General features: G+C 47.3%; 1 protein-coding gene across 1 annotated transcript in view; it reads left to right on the top strand.

Moving 5' to 3' along the window:
- LOC140625845 (uncharacterized) overlaps positions 1–18,649 on the top strand; it is a 45,588-nt gene that overhangs the window by 10,316 nt on the left and 16,623 nt on the right. The window contains exons 3-4 of the mRNA XM_072813510.1: positions 2,248–2,385; positions 14,217–14,339. Coding sequence (XP_072669611.1) covers positions 2,248–2,385; positions 14,217–14,339 — 261 coding nt within the window. The remainder of the gene's footprint in view (positions 1–2,247; positions 2,386–14,216; positions 14,340–18,649) is intronic.

Here is an 18,649-nt window from a genome sequence, read left to right as displayed (position 1 = left end):
CAAAGAACAACAACAACAAAACAAACCAAACAAACAAAATAAAACAAACAAAAAACCAACAGAGACAGAGGACAGAGCACATGTGTGTGTGTGTGTGTTTGTGTGTGGTTGGGTGTGGGTGTGGAAGAAGGAACAGATTTATTTGAAGGAATTGGCTTATGTGATCATGGAAGCTGGTAAGTTCACAATCTGCAGGGCGAGCCAGCAGGCCAGACACCCAGAAGAGTTGTAGCTGCGTCCAAAGGCCACGTGTTGGCAAAATTCCCTCTTCCTCTGGGACTGGGATGCTCAGTCTTTTTTTCTTTTTTTCTTTCCGCTCAGACCTTCAACTGATTGGACAAGGCCCACCCACATTCTGGAAGATCATCTGCTTTACTCAAAGTCTACTGATCTAAATGTTCTCTTACCTAAGAAAACACCATTACAGAAATGTCTAGTATAGCGCTCGACTGAATATCTGGGTCCTGTGGCCTGTGACACATCAAATTAACTATCATGTATTGGTTTAGATTGGCTGGTTTTAGGACCCTGAATTAAAAGTAAGTCTTGGCTGATGTTAGGAAGAAAGGTGGAAATGGGGAGAGTGCTGACTGTCCCTTGCTAGGGGAACATCTCACAGGGGCCTTGTCTTTGCTGATTATCAAGGCATCTGAACTATAAGTACCTGGATAAGAGCAGTAAGGGCTGCAATTTATCAAGCACTTGCTGTGTACCCAGAACCCTGTTGAGCACTTGCTGTTTTAGGGATTAGCTCCTTTGGGATCACCCAGGCCCCTGTGTGGGCTCTGTTGCTCCCCACCAGGACTCTGACCCAGGAAGCCAGCTGCAGAACCTCTTTCTTGGGAGCCAACCAGTAATTCTGGTCCCTTCTCCACAGATTGGAGGATATTTCTCAAGAGGGATGGTAGGGGGACACCTCGGGGGGCGGGGGGGGCTAAGAGGTTGAGCATCTGCCTTCAGCTCAGGTTGTGATCCCTGGGGTCCTGGGATCGAGTCCTGCATCAGGCTACCTTCGGGGAGCCTGCTTCTCCTTTTGCCTATTTCTCTGCCTCTTTCTCTTTCTGTGTCTCTCATGAATAAATAAATAAAATCTTAAAAAAAAAAAAAAAAGAGGGTTGGTGGGGCAGGAATTCCTCTTCTCCTCAGGGTCCTGAAACCAGAGCCCAGAAGGTTTCTTTGTTCTCTGCTCCCCAGTCTGCCTAACCTACCCCACCCCCTGCCCAAGTGGTCCCTGCTGTTTTAGATGAGGGAAGTGCAAGGGGGGCAGCAATCTCTTACATTAAAAAACGTAAAGATGTAATGCCCCTGGTTCGTGAGAGTCAATGGCATCACCTTCTCTGGGCCACATATTTTACTTCCTTTCTTCTTCCTTCCATCTGTTTTCCCCAGTGTCATAATGCTGTAAAGGAGACGGGAGGGCTGTGTGCACAGGATTGCAAATACCTGACGATCATTTACTTAAGACGACCCTACAAGCTCCTGTTTTATAAGAGAGAGAGAGAGACAAAAAAAAAAAAAAAAAAACCTCATAAAGATCTTCTTGGATGCAGCTTTATGTTCATACTCCTGTTCCTTCTCCACCACCCCCCCCCACTACCACCTAAAGGGAACTGGTAGCAACCAGTCTGCTTTACAGCTCAGCTGGCAAAATGCCTGGAGAGCAGCCAGTGGCCTGGGTTCAATCTACTGATAAGTCATCAATGTCTTTCTCACCCAAAACATCTGGTTTAGGAACCTGAGTTATGAGCTAATATTAAATATAAAAGTTTATAGCATCACATATATAATACTGTTGATTAGAAACATCAAGAAAAGTAATTGACTGGAGGGGACTCTGTGACCAGCTGGTTGAACATCTGGATGGGATCCAAGGGGGCCTGAATTGAATTCCCAATCCATCCATTCTTTCTGGGCTGGGATATTAAAAGGTTCTGACTCTCTTTCTTGGATACTAGCGTTTTGGTTTTATATATATATATATATATACACACACACACACACACACACAAACAGGGGTGCGTGTTCAGTGCACTGGAAAAGACTAAAATAAAATCATTACAATTTTTATCTCCTCTCGCGTCCATTCATTAGACGTTTATCGGTTTTTGTTCCTTCCTTAGCTACAGCCTGTTATCAGCCCTGACCACTTGGTGGCAGCGTACGCTCATTTTTTTTTTTTTTTTTTCCGTCTGAGGCCTGAGGTTTGTGCGGAAGAATGCAGCTGCCCCACTCCCATCTGTTTTGCAGCTGAGCAGCGCAGGAGGGGGACCAGCTCCTACCAGTCAGTCTGGGACTTTGTTCTCAGGGGGCTTCACTTGACATACATTACTGAGTCGTCCGCGGAACTCCTTTGCCAACTGCATTCCTGTGACCAAGAACCTGAAGGTAACCAAACCTTCCGTGGATACTCTATGTTCTGTTTGCTGAAGAGTGGCTTCTGGCCAGGACACAGTGGATTTGTCCATCTTCTCTGCTCTACACGGGGTCCAGGACTCTTCTTTCTGTTTGTCTGTCTTTCTTTCTTCTTCTTTTTTTTTTAAGACTTATTTATTTATTCATGAGAGACACACAGAGAGGCAGAGACACAGGCAGGGGGAGAAGCAGGCTCCCTACAGGAAGCCCAATGAGGGTGGGACTTGATCCCAGGACCCTAGGATCACAACCTGAGATGAAGGCAGATGCTCAACCACTGAGCCACCAGGTGCCTCTGGACTCTCCTTGCAAAGAGTGTCTTTTCAGATACAAAGCAGTTTGCATCTCATGCCTCAACTCGGACTGCTTCAGAGCCCCTGCAATGAGTATTGTGTTAAGAAGGACTCTGAGGAGTGCACTTGATGGGATGAGCACTGGGTGTTATACTATATGTTGGCAAATTGAATTCAAATTTTTAAAAATGTAAAAAAATCCATTAATTAGAAAAAAAAAAGTAAAAAGAAGGACTCTGAGGTCCTTACTGCCCAGGCCCAGAAGGCAGCAATGTGATGCTTGATTATTGACAATGTCAATATAAGGGTATTTGCTACCCTTATACTTTACCACGGGATGTGGAAAGGGCGGTAGGAAGTTATCTGCTATATGACATCCTGATTGGATCTGCATCGTTTTATATCCTCCATTCCACCCCAATTTTTTCCTGCATTTTTGCATCCTGAAAGCTGTTGCTCGGGGAAGGACAGTGAGCCTTCCTCATCATACACACGATCTCTCTGCCCTGTTGGTCCTGAGCTTCAGATAGAAGGAAGTCACCCTGGTGACCCCTTTGCTCCAGGGCACTGCAGGCAGAGGCAGCGAAAGCCACGCATCAGTGTGTCACTGGACCAGTATTGATCGAGCACCGGCGAGAGTCCAAAATAAAAAGGTAGAGATGAGACAATTGTTAAAAAGCTGCCAACTATTCACAGAAGCTGGTCTTCTGAAAAAGTGGCTCTGAGAGCACAGGTTCTTAAAATGTGGATCCTCGTCCAACAGCATGAGTGTCACCCAAGAACTCGTCACAAATGCAAATTCTCAGGCTCCACCCTGGACCCACTGAGTCAGACACTCAGGGGTGGGACCCAGCCCTCTTGTGCTACAGCAAATCCTCCCAGGCATACTGATGCCTGCTCAGGGTAGAGAACCAATGCTTTTGAGTAAAGCCTTCCCTCTCTCCACCCCCCTTCTTTCTTTCTTTTCTTGTTTGCTGAATTCCTTTGAAGAGCCAGGTACAAGATTATTTTGGTCTCTGCACTCATGGAATTTACATACCAATGGGAGAGACAGTGACACTGTGGACCTCTGAGGGCACAAACCAGGGGCACCTCACTCATCTTGGGGAATGGGAGCGGAAATGCAGATGTAGGCAGTAAAACCAGAGCAAAGGGTAAAATGTTAGACCAGAAAAATACAGGCAAGGCAATTCTCAACTTTCCTTTTCCTGCTCTGAATTAATAATTCTCTGCAAACTACTCGTGGACCTCACCTGACACCCTGCTAGGGGGTATCGGGCCATTGGGGTGGAAATAGAGTCCGGGCAGATCCTGCGGATGCATGACCCACAGGGCCAGGAGAAGACAGGGCAATCCAGAAGCCTGGGGCAGTTCCCAGGGATTGTTGCCCGGAGGGATGCAGGCCTGCAGAGTGCCAGATCTAGGGATCATTTTGCAAATCAGCCTGGAAATCTAGATTTGTTCTCAGTGAAATTTCCCGGAAATGTTTATAAACACTCCGTAGGCCAAGAAAGAGATGCGTGGAAGCCAAATTTGGGTTCCTAGGAATGTCTGGCCTGTGGAGCGTTTGTTTCTCTGGCCGCCATCTAGTGGTGGCAAGGGGTTGGTGCACGCTTTATCGCCCCTGGAGCCTAAGGGACAAACTTCTTTCTCCTCCTTTCTTAAATCTGCATTTTGATCTCCAAAAAATATATTGTTAAGACAAGGTTTTGTCCTATGGTTATCCTCCTCCTCCTCCCCCTTCTGGAAAGCGAGTAAGCCGAGGATGGGAGGCAGTGCTGCAAGGTTTCATAGAGGCCCGGGTGGGGTGTGTAATGACAGCCAGGCTTGAGGCCCTGCTCTGCTGCAGGGTGAGGGGCTTGGCAGGGTGGTTCCAGCCGCCTGAATGAAATATGATCAACATTCTGACCTGTCTGGGTTCAGGTCCTAAGAGCTGGAATGAACGTTAAGGATGTTTAGGCCGAATGGACATTCTGGGCCACCTCCCCGGTTGCTGAAGGCTTTTTGTGGTTGAACTTTATGGTCGTCTTTAAATATTCCACCCCCGCCCCTCACCTCCCTTTCCCAAAATTGTCTGCAAAAGTCTTTGCATGGGGAGAGCTCCTGGCCTGAGTTAGATTCTCCAAGGGGCCTGTATCTCCGGGGGATGGAAGGCTGCAAGTCTGTAGCACCGGGTCCTCCAACCACAGTGGACAGGAGTCCTCCGTGCAATGCATGCAGCTGGGCCCTCTCCCCAGAGCCTCTATCACAGAAAGTCTTGGAGGCTTGCTTTCAGCTACAGACTTGGACAAAACAAGCCAACAGCACCGCTTGGTGATGGCAGCATTTCCTAACTGCATCCTTTGCTATGTTGAAAGAGTCTAAAGATGCTGGGCAACAATTCTTCATTCTGGATGCTAGACTTAGTGACTTTCTGCTGAGAAGCCAAAAGAGAATGAGCTGGACTTTGAAGGAGGGGGACGGGGAGGGGGGCTTGACAGCATGACAGCATCATGACACCAACAGGTGGGATCTAGGGCTACAGAGTATGCTTACTCCCAGCTCGCCCCCATGTTTCTGCCTTGGCCCTAGAGGTTGCTCAGAGGAGCTGCATGCGGTGGTGCTAAGGGACCTTCTCTCCATCCTCCTGTGCGCTCCGGATGTCATCAACAGTTTGACTAAGTAATAGCAAAGACCCCTAAGAATTTCTGGAACCTCGGGGCATCTGGATGGCTCAGTGGTTGAGCATCTGTCTTTGGCTCAGGGCAGGATCCCAGGGTCCTGGGAGGGAGACTGCTTCTCCCTCTGCCTGTGTCTCTGCCTCTCTCTCTCTCATGAATAAATAAATAAAAATCTTTAAAACAAAAGAATTTCTAGAACTTCAAATTCTGTGTCCACCTGCCATTTCTGGTTCATAGGAGAAAGTCCACAGCTTTCTGTCGACACCGTCATGCAAAGTGATGGCTTCCTCATCACACATTGTGGATGCCCGGCTGGGGGTGGGACATGCACCTGCTCTGTGATGTCTTACCATGTGAGGTCCTGGCATGATGGGGACCCAGCCTTCCACCCTCTTCCCTTCTCCTCGTGGAAGCTTCTGGAACAGCACTCTGGGGGTGGCCAGGGCTTCCTGTGAACCTGACAAGGGTAGTGATTGGCTTTCAGAGGCTGACCCCAGCTCATCTCCTATCTCTTCTACCTTCTGGGACTTCCTATAGTCCCTCTTCTGTGTTGACCTTTCCCTGCCTATCTGCAAAGTTAAGAGATGGCTCTTTGCCATTCTCTGCCTTTTGAGGTTGTTGCCGGGACAAGCAGGAAAATAAATGAAAAAGGCTTTGAGTTCTTCACAGAGCAGGTCCTGCAAAGCAGATGTTGGGTGGAAGTTTCCAGATGACAGAAAATTGTACCAAGGCTTGAGGCAGGCTCTGCTTTACTCTTCCAGAGGTTAGGACTTTCCAGCTAGGGTGGTGGCCAAATTCACATAAGTAGGGGGAAGCCCTTTGCAGCTGGGAACTGGGTTGCTGGGTAAAAGGGTGAGAGCCTCAGATGGGGGATAGGGGGCAGGTGCCTCCCTGACTTGGGGAAGTGGAATTTCAGGAGAGGAGATCGGTTTTGTTTTTGTAACTCCTCTCTTCCTGGACAGAGCATGCGCACCAGGAAGGTTCTAGGTTTGCAGAAAAATGGGCAGCACTCCCTGCAGGGACATCGCTAATTCCCCTCCCTGCCCTTCCCGGGTGTCCCAGCCTCAGCCAGGAGAGGCAGGGGCGCGGGGGAAAGAGCCCTGCATGGGAAGCAAAAGGTTCACTAAGCTCTTGCCCCTGCTCAGGGAGAACGAGGTGGGCCCTGGGGCATGTCCTTTCGTCTCCCTGGGCCTCCTGTGGAGTGTGGACATTGGAGCCAATTCCTGGAAAACTTTAGGATCCTGCGCTCTTGCCTTTCTGCTGAATAGAGAGAAGGAGCAAGTTGGACACATGGAAGGCACTTTGCTTTTTGAAAACTTTGGCTCTCCAGTTTATAGAATGATAATTCCCAGGCAGAAATGGCCCCCCACCCCCAATCACTCGGAGTGCAGCCTGATGAGATTCCAGTGCTGGCATCAGGACACGGAGGGTTTACATCTCTCCTGATGGCCCCCGGGGCCCCTTCTTGGGCACAGCTCCTCCTGGCCCCAGCCAGCTCCTGACACATGCGTCTTAAGCCACATTTCTCCCTTTGGTTCCCTGGGTCAGCTTCCTGTGGCTGCTGTGACAAATGACCACAATCTTCGAGGCTTAAAACAACACAGATTTGTCCTCTTATAGCTCTGGAGCTCAGAAGTCTAATATGGGTTGGCAGAGCTGTGTTGCTTCCGGAGGCTCTGGAGGGAGGGGAGTCTGTTTCCTTGTCCCTTCCTGCTTCTAGAGGCACCCACATGCCTCGGCCCATGTCCTTGGCCACTTGGATCTCGTTGTCCATCCTCATATCTTCTTCTCTGACTCTCCTGCCTCTGTCTTATAAGGATCCTGGGGACTCACCTGGGCCCACTTGGATAATCCAGGCCAATCTCCCCATCTCATGGTCTTCACTGTGATTGCATCTGCAAAGCCACTTCTGCCGTGGAAGGCCACAGGTCACGGGGATCAGGACGTGGACGTTTTTTGGGGGGCTATTCTCCAGCCCACACCTTCACACCACACAGGAAGGACCTCAAAGCCTGCACCTGAGCTTCCCAGGTCAGCCCTCCAACACGGGGCCCACGTCCACCAGCTCAGTCCTAGCTGGCTTTGAACTTCTACTGCACAAACCAAGAAGGTTGTGTCCCTGTTCAAATGAAACTAATACTAGCTAATGTTGATTTTGCCAAACACTTTCCTAAGCCTGCTTCTGCCCCTCCCCACTGGCTTGCACTCTCTCTCTTTCTCTCTCAAATAAATAAATAAATAATCTAAAAAAAAAAAAAAAAGGAAAGAAAGAAAATTGAGACACGAGAAACATAAGGAGCCATCCCAGTCACACACAGCTACACGGGGTCCCTCCTGCCAACCACCGCGCATACACACACTGCCCCTTCTAGAACCTGCCACCCCAACACATGCCATGTTGGCATGCAGATTATTCTGAGCTGAAGGCAGTTGAGAATCAGCAGATGTAGGAAGGGCTCACTGCTGATCTCCCCCTTTCTACCTTAAAGCAGGTCATAAATTCCCCACGAGGAAGTATGATCCTCATAACAGTTCTGATCGGTAGTTTCTCAAGCAATTATCTGATGCCAACTAGGCGCCCTGAGATTCACATCACTTCTGACACCTTCTACATGGAGATTGCTCAGGCTTATGAGACTACCCTCTCCCCCAACTTCAGACGCCAAGCAAGTGTAAGTTAGAGACCTGTGTTTCTAACCTAGTAGCTATAGACCTGGTGGGGGGGTGGGGCTCCAGCAATCTCCTTCTTGGGTTTGATTAATTTGAGAGCGCGACTCACAGAACTCAGGAAACCAGTTTACTTATTAGGTTACTGTTTACTACAAAGGATATTAAAAGATGTGAATGAACAGCCAGATGAAGAGATGTGTAGAGTGAGGTCCCGAAAGTAGAAGCTTCTGTCCATGTGGAGGCTTAGCACATGGATGAGTTCTGGCCTACCAATCTGAATGCTCTCTGAACTCTACGTCTGGGTTTGAATGGAGAATCCATTGCAGAAGCATGGTTGATTAAATCATTGATCATTAGAGATTGATAAAACCTGTAGCTCTCCCCCCTCCCTGGCAGTCAGGGGTGGGCCTGAAAACTCGAACCCTCTAACTGTGGCTGTTTCCCCTGGCAAAGTATCCCCTATCTTTAGGGGATTTCCAAAAGCCACCTGATGACCTCGACTCAGGTGTGGCTGAAAGGGGCTGATTATGAATAACAAGACACCTACCTATATCACCTTTATGGCTCTCAAATGATTTCAGGAACTGAGGACATGATAACAAATATTATGGCAAAAGATGCTCCCATCACTCTTATCTCCTAGGACACCCCAATTTACAAGCTGAGAGCAGGAACAGAGACCAAACTATGTATTTATTGTAAATCACAATATCTCAGAGAGCTCCCTTCCCTGTATCTATACCGGGAAGAGGAGAACCCTGCCACCAGAGCCGGGGAGTCCACTCTGAGAAGAATCTGTACAGACAAACCCACTAAAATGATCCCCATCTTCCTTTTGTTTCTCCCATATTTGTTCTACTCACATTCTCACAATTTAGCGCCCCATTTCCTTTGTCTTGTCTCAGTTTACTTATTAGGCTACTTATTATTACAAAAGATATTCAAAGGTACGAGTGAACAGCCAGATGCTCATTCACGTTTCCACAATGGATCTACCGCTGTTGGTCAAAATGCTGTAGAAGCTCTCAGGCCTTTGGGTCTCCACTTCTTATACAGGAAGGTGTCCATGTACGTAAAAAACATTAACATCAAATACAATGATGTTTCCTCTTAGTAATTTCTCATCCACTAGTCCGTGCCGTGCTCCTTGGCGATAAATTCCCACTTTTCCTTCTTATGTTTCAAGTTGAGCCTAGCCTCCCTCCCCAGCTGCAGTGGTCCCTACATTTATCTAGATAGTTTCCCTTAAATAAAGGCTTCCTTATCATTTTCAACAAGTGTCATGAGTAATGTTCTCATTAACACTGGTGGGGAGCCCGCTTGGCTTTCAAGACCACGGTCAATGTTACTGCTTCGAAAGAGCCTTTCCCGCCTGTTCACATCACTCCTTGTACAACAAAGAAGCGCAGACAAGTTTCAGTGGGATTCCAAGACATGGACACAAATCATTATAAAAAAACAACACATTATGGGACGCAGGATTCATTAGACGACCAGAACCCTATGTGTTGTAGGAGGAACCAGGCAAGTGAATGTCCAGAAAGAGGAGCTTAAGGACTAGGGAAACATCAATGGTCAGACCCCCCTGAAGCCCTAGCACAGAGTATGAGTCAGGGTTCATGGGGCACTCTGGGAAGCATATGCGTCTAAATGCCTGAGCTTTCAAACTTTTTCATGACAATCCATAGTAAGAAATACCTCTTCTATTGAGATCCAGTAGGAGGATCCTCCAGTAGGACACACACACATACACATATATGAACATGGGAGAAAAAAAACTTCCACAAAGCAACACTAATCCCTACTATGTGCAACTGTGATACAGTGAAAAGGACCTGGTCTTTGACCCCTAGTTCCTGGCACAGCAGCTCCTAAAATTCTTGAAATTTCCTGACTGAGAGGAGTGTCTTATGTTATCCACAAGGAGCCCCTTACAACCCATTCCATTGTGCTAAGGAGGTGACTCTCCATTGGGCGCCTCCCTAGACAGCTTCAGGATGGGGGCTGGTCATCAGAGGAACTGACCTGTGAACAAGGTTACAGCTGGCAGCCCCACCCTCTGACCTCCTGGGAGGGGAGAGGGCCTGGAGATTGAGCTAATCACCAATGGAAAACAATTTAATCAATTGTGACTTCATAATGAAATCTTGTAGAAGACTCAGGGTGATGAAGTTTGAGGAGCTGCTGGGTTGGTGAGCACACCCAAGTCCACATCAACACCACGGGGATGTAGGGTTCTGCACTCAGGACCCTCTTTGGAGGGTACCCCACCCTATGTACCTCTCATCTGGCTCTTCATTTATATCCTTGATATATTCTATCAAGCCTTTTCTTACTTCTGTGAGTTGTCCTAGCAAATTATCAAAGCTGAGGGGTGTCATGGGAACCCCTAAATTAGTAGTCAGCCAGCAGAAAAAAATACAGGGGCCTGGAGACCCCTGCCCTTTGCAGTTGGCATCTGAAATGGACCTGAGCCCTTAACATGTGGCATTTGCACTCATTCAACTCATTCGTCAGAGTTGAATTGAATTGCTGGACACTGGCTGGTGTCAGAGAGTTGGAGAATTGGTATTTTCAGCGGCGTAAAAATGACAAACACCAACATATGCTAATAGTTTCTATTCTCTTCTATTAATTTTCATCTTATTCAATTTGTTTTTTTTTAAGTGCTGTTTGTAACCAGCTAAATTGATTTCATAACTCTCTACTTGATCACAAATCATGGCTAAAACACTGTAATGTACTCGAGGCTTCTTAAGAAGCAGGAACATTGAAATTTCCTTGACTTTTTCAATGACTAAGCCAATATCCAGGATGGAAATGGCACTATTGCAAGTTCGTGGAATATATGATTGAATGAATGGATAGATGGGTAATCTTTTGTATGGTCCTCACTAGTTCGGGGTTCAGTTTTAGAAAATCTCCCCCAGGGACATTCAGGCTTCATTAGTGTGATTTCTTCCACAAATTCAGGTGAGTTTTGCCTACTGGAATTTCGGTTTATTAGGGCATTGTGGGACCCGTTTTGATAGGGGTAATTCTCCTGTGTCAGTAGGGAGAGTTGGCTTGCCAAGTACAAAATTCATCAAAGGGCGTTGGTTTTTCCTGTGTGTTATTTCCTTCAAGGTGGGATAACTAGATAAATTGCCCCTTTGGATTCTGAGATGTTCATCTGCCAGGAGCATGGCCAGGGCAGCTCCTCCCCCAGTCCTGAGCTTCACAATAATAGCTGCTGTATAGTCCTCAGGTTGGCTCTTTGAACAGCCATGAAGACCTCAGAGGTCTCCATTCTAGGTGGAGATTTATGGAACATCCCAACCTCATCTGTAAGGCGATGCTAAAAGGCAGCTTACCCCTACGGATGGCTAATTGCTTCAGTCCCATGCTACTTCTCATTACCTTCAGTTGGAGGAGGTGACGTCTTCTGACCTTGTCCTAAACTTCTGGGGCTGAACCCTGTCTGAAGCCTGTTGACCCTCCTGTGCTGAATATACAAACATATAGTTGCTGAGTGATTAAGCTGATAGTATCAAGCAAAGTTTTGATTTGCGACTGACCCAGAGTGACCTGTAACATCCTGGTCCCAAGGGCTATTGGGATGGCCAGTGGGGTCATCTCTCTACCCGAGATTGGTGAAGACCTCTTCCCCCCACTAGGTCGGAACCTTCAGCCGATTCCAACTTGGAGTAATACTCAACACAGATTTCCTGAAATATACGGCCACTGCATGAAACACACCCCTATTCATTTTCCATGTGGAGCCTATAAAAGTGTGTTTTCCTCCCTCTTGCAAAGACTGTCTCACCCATCTGGTTTAAATTTGTGTGAGTTGCTGCCTGCCGAGAAAAGGGTTAATGATGACCGGGAGGGGAGAATTCGGTTTGCTCGGCTGGGCTTTGCACGAGTCCAGTTTCTCCCAGAGGTTGAGCCCAATCAGAAACAATCCAGGGGGCTGAGGAGGACTTCCTGTGAGCCCCAGCAGGATTCTACATTCACAGGACAAATGTGGCACTGAGATCGGGAAATTCAGCAGTGGTGGCAGCAACAACAGTACGGCTCCAAGAACATCTGCAGAGAGTATGGCCCCATGGCCAACGTAATAACAACTAGCACTTTAGGAACATAATGAAAATCACATTTCTATAATTGTGTAATATACAGACCCAAGACTGGAACATCACTTGTCTCAATGTGATACAAATTGGATGCAGGAGCTCGGGCCCATTGGCAAGCGCTCGTCCAGGGATGATTATTTTTATAGAGACCTCATTTCTGACCGGGCTTCAGCCTCATGAAGATGGGCTTCTTTTTTAGGTGGCCATTTCAAAAAATGAAACTTCAAAACTTAACTTCTTTAGTGGTCCTCCTGAAACGTGTCCAAGAATGTGACATCTTCCCGCGAGCAGAGAGGAACATTTGGATGTGTTGGCTGGGACACTTTCAGTAATGCTTTCCTTAAGAGCTTGACATCAGAAAGGAATTCACATGGGGCCCAAGTGAGCCATTTTTCAGAAAGGCCACTCTCTGGAGACAGTTCATTTGGAAAGCTGGCCAAGCCTGAATTAAGCAGACTTGTATAAATCTCGCTGTTACGATATTAAGAAAACGAGCCGGGATGTTTGATCACTTTCTGTTTTATGTGAATGTTGTAATGATAATACAACATCTTCTTTGGCTGCAAGCACCGTTATTATCCTGTAAGAAGGATAATAAAATGGGGTAGCGTATTAAAATGCAATTTAGGATAAGGCGTTGCTATGTGTGACAGTGAAAATGTTTGCAGCCTTCTTTGTAAGAGGGTTACTTTGCATCCCAGACTCACTAATACTCCACTCAGCCCAACGGGGTTGTCAGTACTTGATCATTTGAAATTGCATTGAAATTTCCCATATTTCATCTAGCTCCATCGCCAAAGCCGCCCTCTTAGGTTAAGTAGGGCAATTACGATTTCTTCCCATTTTTCAATGGCCACATGTGGAGCTCGCCCTGGCAATGGGAACAGGTTGAGGCTGATGCCAGGTCTTCTGATTCCCAGGCCAGCTCAGGTTTCTCCCCCCCCCACCCCGGGTGGTGTCATTTCCCATGATTCCCTTCTACTGCAAATATGCTCCAAAAATCCAACCAAGTAGCATCCAGAATCCCTAAGTTGAAGATGATAATGGGCAGTTGCGGCACAAATAAAATCTATTTGCATCAAACCATCGCTAAGGTGAGATTCATACCTTTAACTCACCACCTTCTACCCCCCACTGACCCCATTGGGTAACTCAGAATAATAGGACCCTTCTGCTCTGGTTTGAATACATTTCCTATGATCTTGCTATCTAAAGTCTGGTCTACAGACCAAAAGCATCAGCATCACCTGAGAGCTTGTCCAAAAAGCAGAAGCTCGGGCCCCCCTCCCAAAGCCACTGGATCAGCGTCTGCCTTTTAACAAGGGCCCCAAGTGAGTCCTAGGCATGTCAGGCTTTGGGAAGTACTGTATCTACTAACTCATGCTTTTACTCAGCACCGCCTATTTTATGTAGTGGTCGTGGGCTATGTGGTTTATGTGCAAGGAAAGTTGATGAGGACCAACCAACCAGAACATTCCTACCTGCATGCTCCCTTTCCATACATACTGAAGGAGAACTTAGACCAGAGAGGGGTGATGGCTGTGGGAGGAAGGGCCTGGGAAGGGTCTGGAAACACAGAGGACCCTGCCAGTAGCAGCCTGCAGACATCTGGTTTGAGGTTGCTCTCAAGGAAACAGACAGCGATACTGATTTTTTTTTCAAAGGACAGGCACTCCCAGTGCCTCTTGATTATGAGCACTTTGGGGAATATGGTTGGAGAAACCCCTGGTCTGCTCCTGAAGGCAGACACAACCAAGCTGACCATTCCTATAGGCAGTGACCTATCGGATGGGCCATGGGTGGAGGAAAACTGAGGCTGCATATTTCTTCCGCTGTTTATGTCTGGGCTCCTAGGTATGAAGCTGAGAGCTCCTCCCTCCTCAGTCCCCCACCCACCACCCCCTAGCATCCCCAGCTTGGGTCCAGTGTCAGGACCTCCCCTCCAGGCTGGGCTACCTTGGCTCCCTCTGGAAGCTGTCAATCTATATAGCCAAAGCCCCAATTCCTTCTCTTGGGTTTCTGAACCCTCCAGCTCCTCTTCCACCCTGCATCTTTGCTTTTTGCAGGAGCTGCCAGATGTCAAATTGCTTCATATTCTGCGGCTTCGAGATCCAGGCAAATGTCCACGAAGGAGAGGATCGTAACCACCAAGACTCAGTGTGAACGCAGGGCCCTGGATTCTGTTGTGGGTGAGTAGTACGTTGAGCGATTTCAAATGGCTCTCCTGGGAATTGGTTGTCAAATTTTTGGTGTGTTCAGGAAATGTCTGCCACATTTTACATCAACATTTTCAAACTGCGAGTGAGTGAAGTGTTGAATTGTAACAATGAGTGAGTGAGATGAATGGATCACAGTGCCAACAGCAAACTAGCTTGGGTAACAGAAGTTGCTCGTTTTATTTTAATCCATAGACTATAAATCCCATCTCGATGTCACATAGAAGCCACAGTATGTGGAAGCCTTTATTACAGAGATCATGGTGGAGAGGATTGGGTGCCTCTTGGCCATCTGCCATCACTCTATTTCAAAGTCCAGAAGGGTCAAAGTCTATCAAGATAGATTTAAATAGGCTTCTAATCACTCCCTTACTCAATACCCCAGGGCGTCTTACTCAGGGGCTCAAAGCATTTATGTTACCATCCTAGGATTTCCAAATGTTTAGGATTCTACTCTAATTTCATCCCATCCCTGAGACTTCCCTGTCCTCTACTTCCCTCCTTCCATCCCAGCTGGGACGGGGGCCTCCTTCTAGCTTCTGCTACCTCGTGCCCAGCTGGCCAAGGCAATTATGGCCCAACAGCAAGGCCCATCTTTCCTACATGCTGATTGCTCAGTTACGTACCCTCCTCCCGTCCACCCTTCAACCATGTTCCCAGAAGAAGACATGCTGGCTCAGTGGCATCATACAACTGCTTCAACTCACGTATCTAATAGGGGGCAGCCCAGGATTTTGTGCTCCCAGATCCTGTTCTTTTCACCAGACCCATGGTTCTCAAAGTGTGGTCCCCAGAACAGTAGTGGGAGCATTACCTGGGAACCTCTCAGGCCCCATTCTGGACCTTCTAAAACAGAAACTCTGGGAGTAGGCCCAGCTTCTAATACCAAATCAAAACACAGGAAAGCCCTGTGTTTTCACACCCCCTCCAGGGGATTCTGGTGCAGGCACAAGTCTGAAGAACTGCTCTTCTCTCCCACACTTAGTGTCCTGTGATGTATGTTATTTTAGCCACTAGACTATAAGCTCCCTGAAGGCAGGACTTAGCCATCTCTCAGTGAGGCACCATACTAAATGCTGCTATGGAAATTTCATGGCAATAGCTAACATTGAGCTCTTACCGTTTGCCAGATGATGTGCTAATCCTATCTGTCTGCATGGGATCTAGCTCTGAATGACCCTTGGAGGCAGGCAGTGTTATTACCTGCCTTTTACAGAGGAGGACCCCAAGGGTTAGAGAGGTGAAGTAGCTTACTCAAAATTCCATGTGTTGCATGGGGAAGCTGGGATGGGAACCCCAGGTCTGACCCCAGAGCCCAAGCCTTTCCACTAGCAGGGTTCTCCTGCTTGGCACATGCTTACTGAATTGCCTCATACCATTTGAAAGTCTAAAGTGCACAAAACGGGAGAGCTGACACACAGAGCATCCTAGGAGGATAGAGAGGGCTTGGGTTTCTTTCAGAAAAGAAGGCGTGGGTTTCTTAGGGAAGCTAAATTGCATTCTCAAGTCCCCTTAATTTCACTTCTGACATATCCAGTTATCTTAAGCTCCGGTACAGGGATGGTGCCAAACTGACTCAGTAGTGTTGCTTCTAAAGGAACTTGAATGCCTTGAATTCTGCATTGGAAGGAGCAGCCTTCTGGGGAGTTGGGGGGAAAGGGTTAGTGGGTGAAGGGAGAGGAGTGTTTGCAGGTGAGGGCTCCACAGAGATGCTTGAACCACTTAGGATCCATGTACCATTAGCCACAAGCCACCTACCCTCCCTGGCCCTTGGTTCTTTCATCTGTAAAATGGGGATGATGGTAGCAGCCATTTTATTTGTCTGTGGCTCACATGAGACGGTGGCTATGAGAAAATTTTATCAGTAAGAAGTAATGTCTGAAAAGTTCTATGTTCTCTGTTGTGACCACTGTCGAGTCACACGGTGGGGAGGGTAGCAGCTAAGGGATGCCCACCCAGTCTTGACTTCTGCCCATAAACAGAAGATGTTTTTCTACAAGCTCTTCCTTCCCCAAGACACATGCATGATTTCTCAGCGCCTAGGGGAAGGAGTTCATGGTGGTTTTGTAACAGGGAGAAAGCAGCCCTAGGAGATGGGCAGCAGAGAGCCCCTCTTAAGGACACCAGGCTGTTTTGCCCCCGACCCCTCTGGAACAATGGCATGGCTCAGCCCAGACCTCTAGACTCCCACTTAGATATCTGGGTTTCCCCCACTGAACAGCCTCCCCCCACCCCTACCCTGTTTCTTCTCACCCATCCCTCTACAGGCACCAAAGGCCTTTCTAAAATGTCTTCACATTCACGAGACACCAGCTGCGAAATCCCCCATTCCAAATAAATGAGAAAGGAACCCCCTCCCTCCAGGATTTGCTAGTGGCCCGGCCACCCCAGGCCAGGATACAATTTCGAGGCAAGGCGGGGGTGGCATGTGTGTGTAATTGCTTCCTGAGAGGAAGACCATGAGAGCCTGTTGCAAATGAGGTGTTAATGATGAGCGCCACAGGGTTCGTTACTGGAGCGAAGTCCCATATGGATTGACTACATTAAGCTGCTTTTTATGGATGTGGCCCTTCCCCTTTTGCAAGGGAGCATCCCACAATGGGAAAACAAAACACAGTGAAACAAGTGGAGCAGACTCCACCTTCTTGGCTCTGCTGCTGAGCTGTGACCCTGCTGGTTTATCCACCATGGTGTCTCCTCAGTCTTGGGACCAGATTGAAGGAGGGGTTTCCTTATGGGAAAAGAAGGCTGGGACGGTGCTGGTGGATGCATTGCTCTCAGCACCAATGGTCGGGCACTGAATGACAAATCAGGGTGTCTGGTGTTCAGTTTGAAATCTGAGGTTCAGAGAAAAAGTCACTTTGACAAAGCTCTAGAAGTTATAAGAGTAGGAGGTCTTTTGTCTATAAAATAGGTTTAATAATACCAGTCCTAGCTCCTTTTAACCTTTGAAAAACTCCCTCAGATGACATCTTAGATTCACGAATGATGCCATTACCAGAGTTCAGATCCAATCACCTTATTTTATTAAACAAACATCAGATTCTTAAAGCGGCAAAGTCTCTTATCCAAGAACACCAAATCGCTCAGTGGTTGAATGATGACTGGGACTGTGGCCTTCCAATTTTGAGGAGGATTACTTTTGGTTCTAATTTTGGCTGAAATAGAACTTTGCCAGTCCCCATCCCCTCTACAGATGACTCCAATCTCAACTCCTAAAGCCTCAGCATGATTTGGCTGAGTGTGGCCCGGGCCCTGGATTCTCTGCCAACCAAAATATTTGTGGCACCCCTATCCTCGTTGTCATGTGGGCCCAGCAAACAAGCTATCTGATTGGCTATGGATATGGCTCAGGCATCTCTCTGTTCCCCTTGGCAAGAAAACCAGTGCCTACAATACAAAAGATGTAAGTTGAACTAGCTGAACCAAGGAAAATTCTATATGTTCTCAACCATGACATTTAATTTAATCTTTCCCTTTTGAAGATAGGACAATCAGCTAGATAAAAATGGGACTAGTGAGAGCTTTCCTGTGGAGTTGAGTGTCAGCAGTACTGTCAGAGAAGTGACAGTTTTGAGGAAGTAGCATCCCCCAATGTCATATTATTGGTTCAGATTTGGAATTCATTTCAAAGCCAATCGACTTTGCCCAAGTAAATAAAAGAGTTGCCTTTACCTCATTAAAAGGCAAAGAGAAATTTCTAGAATGTTTGCTGGATGGGGCAAGTGGGAGATGTTAATGATCTCTACATGCTCTCAAGAAAGGCTTGATGTTCACTGGTGTTCATCTACATTCTGAGGAGGGATTTGGCTGCAGAGTGCAGTGGTGAGCACAATTGGATATGTTTCATTAAGACTGCACCTCCGTCTTTTAATTAACTTCTTGTTCCTGTCTTTGGTGAAATATTAATTATTTTTTAATCATCACTGGGATGCACTTTAAGGAGAAGCAGCTGGGATCATCCAACCTTAGTTTCATTATACAGATAGGTGTTATAATAATTAACTTAATTAGCTTGTCACTGCTTGCATAAAATATGACTGTATTTGGAGAACAGATATTGCTTTGCTGATCCAAGGTTAATTAAAAAATTGAGTGTACAAAAGGTCAGACTGAGTGGAGTTGGTGGCACCCTGATATCAGCCAGGGGGACGAAGAATGTTTCCTGGACCGGAAACAGTCTTGGCAGTTCTGAAGCCAATCTAGGGGAGAGCCAACTATCATCAAGTTCAGTAGGCTTAGCCCACGTGTGGAGTTCTCTCTGGACATTGGGGGCTCCACGA

The sequence above is a fragment of the Canis lupus genome, chromosome 3 (assembly GCF_048164855.1).
Source record: "Canis lupus baileyi chromosome 3, mCanLup2.hap1, whole genome shotgun sequence".
NCBI lineage: Eukaryota > Metazoa > Chordata > Mammalia > Carnivora > Canidae > Canis > Canis lupus.
Note: the sequence above shows the minus strand (reverse complement) of the source record. Positions and strands in the feature narration are given on the sequence as shown.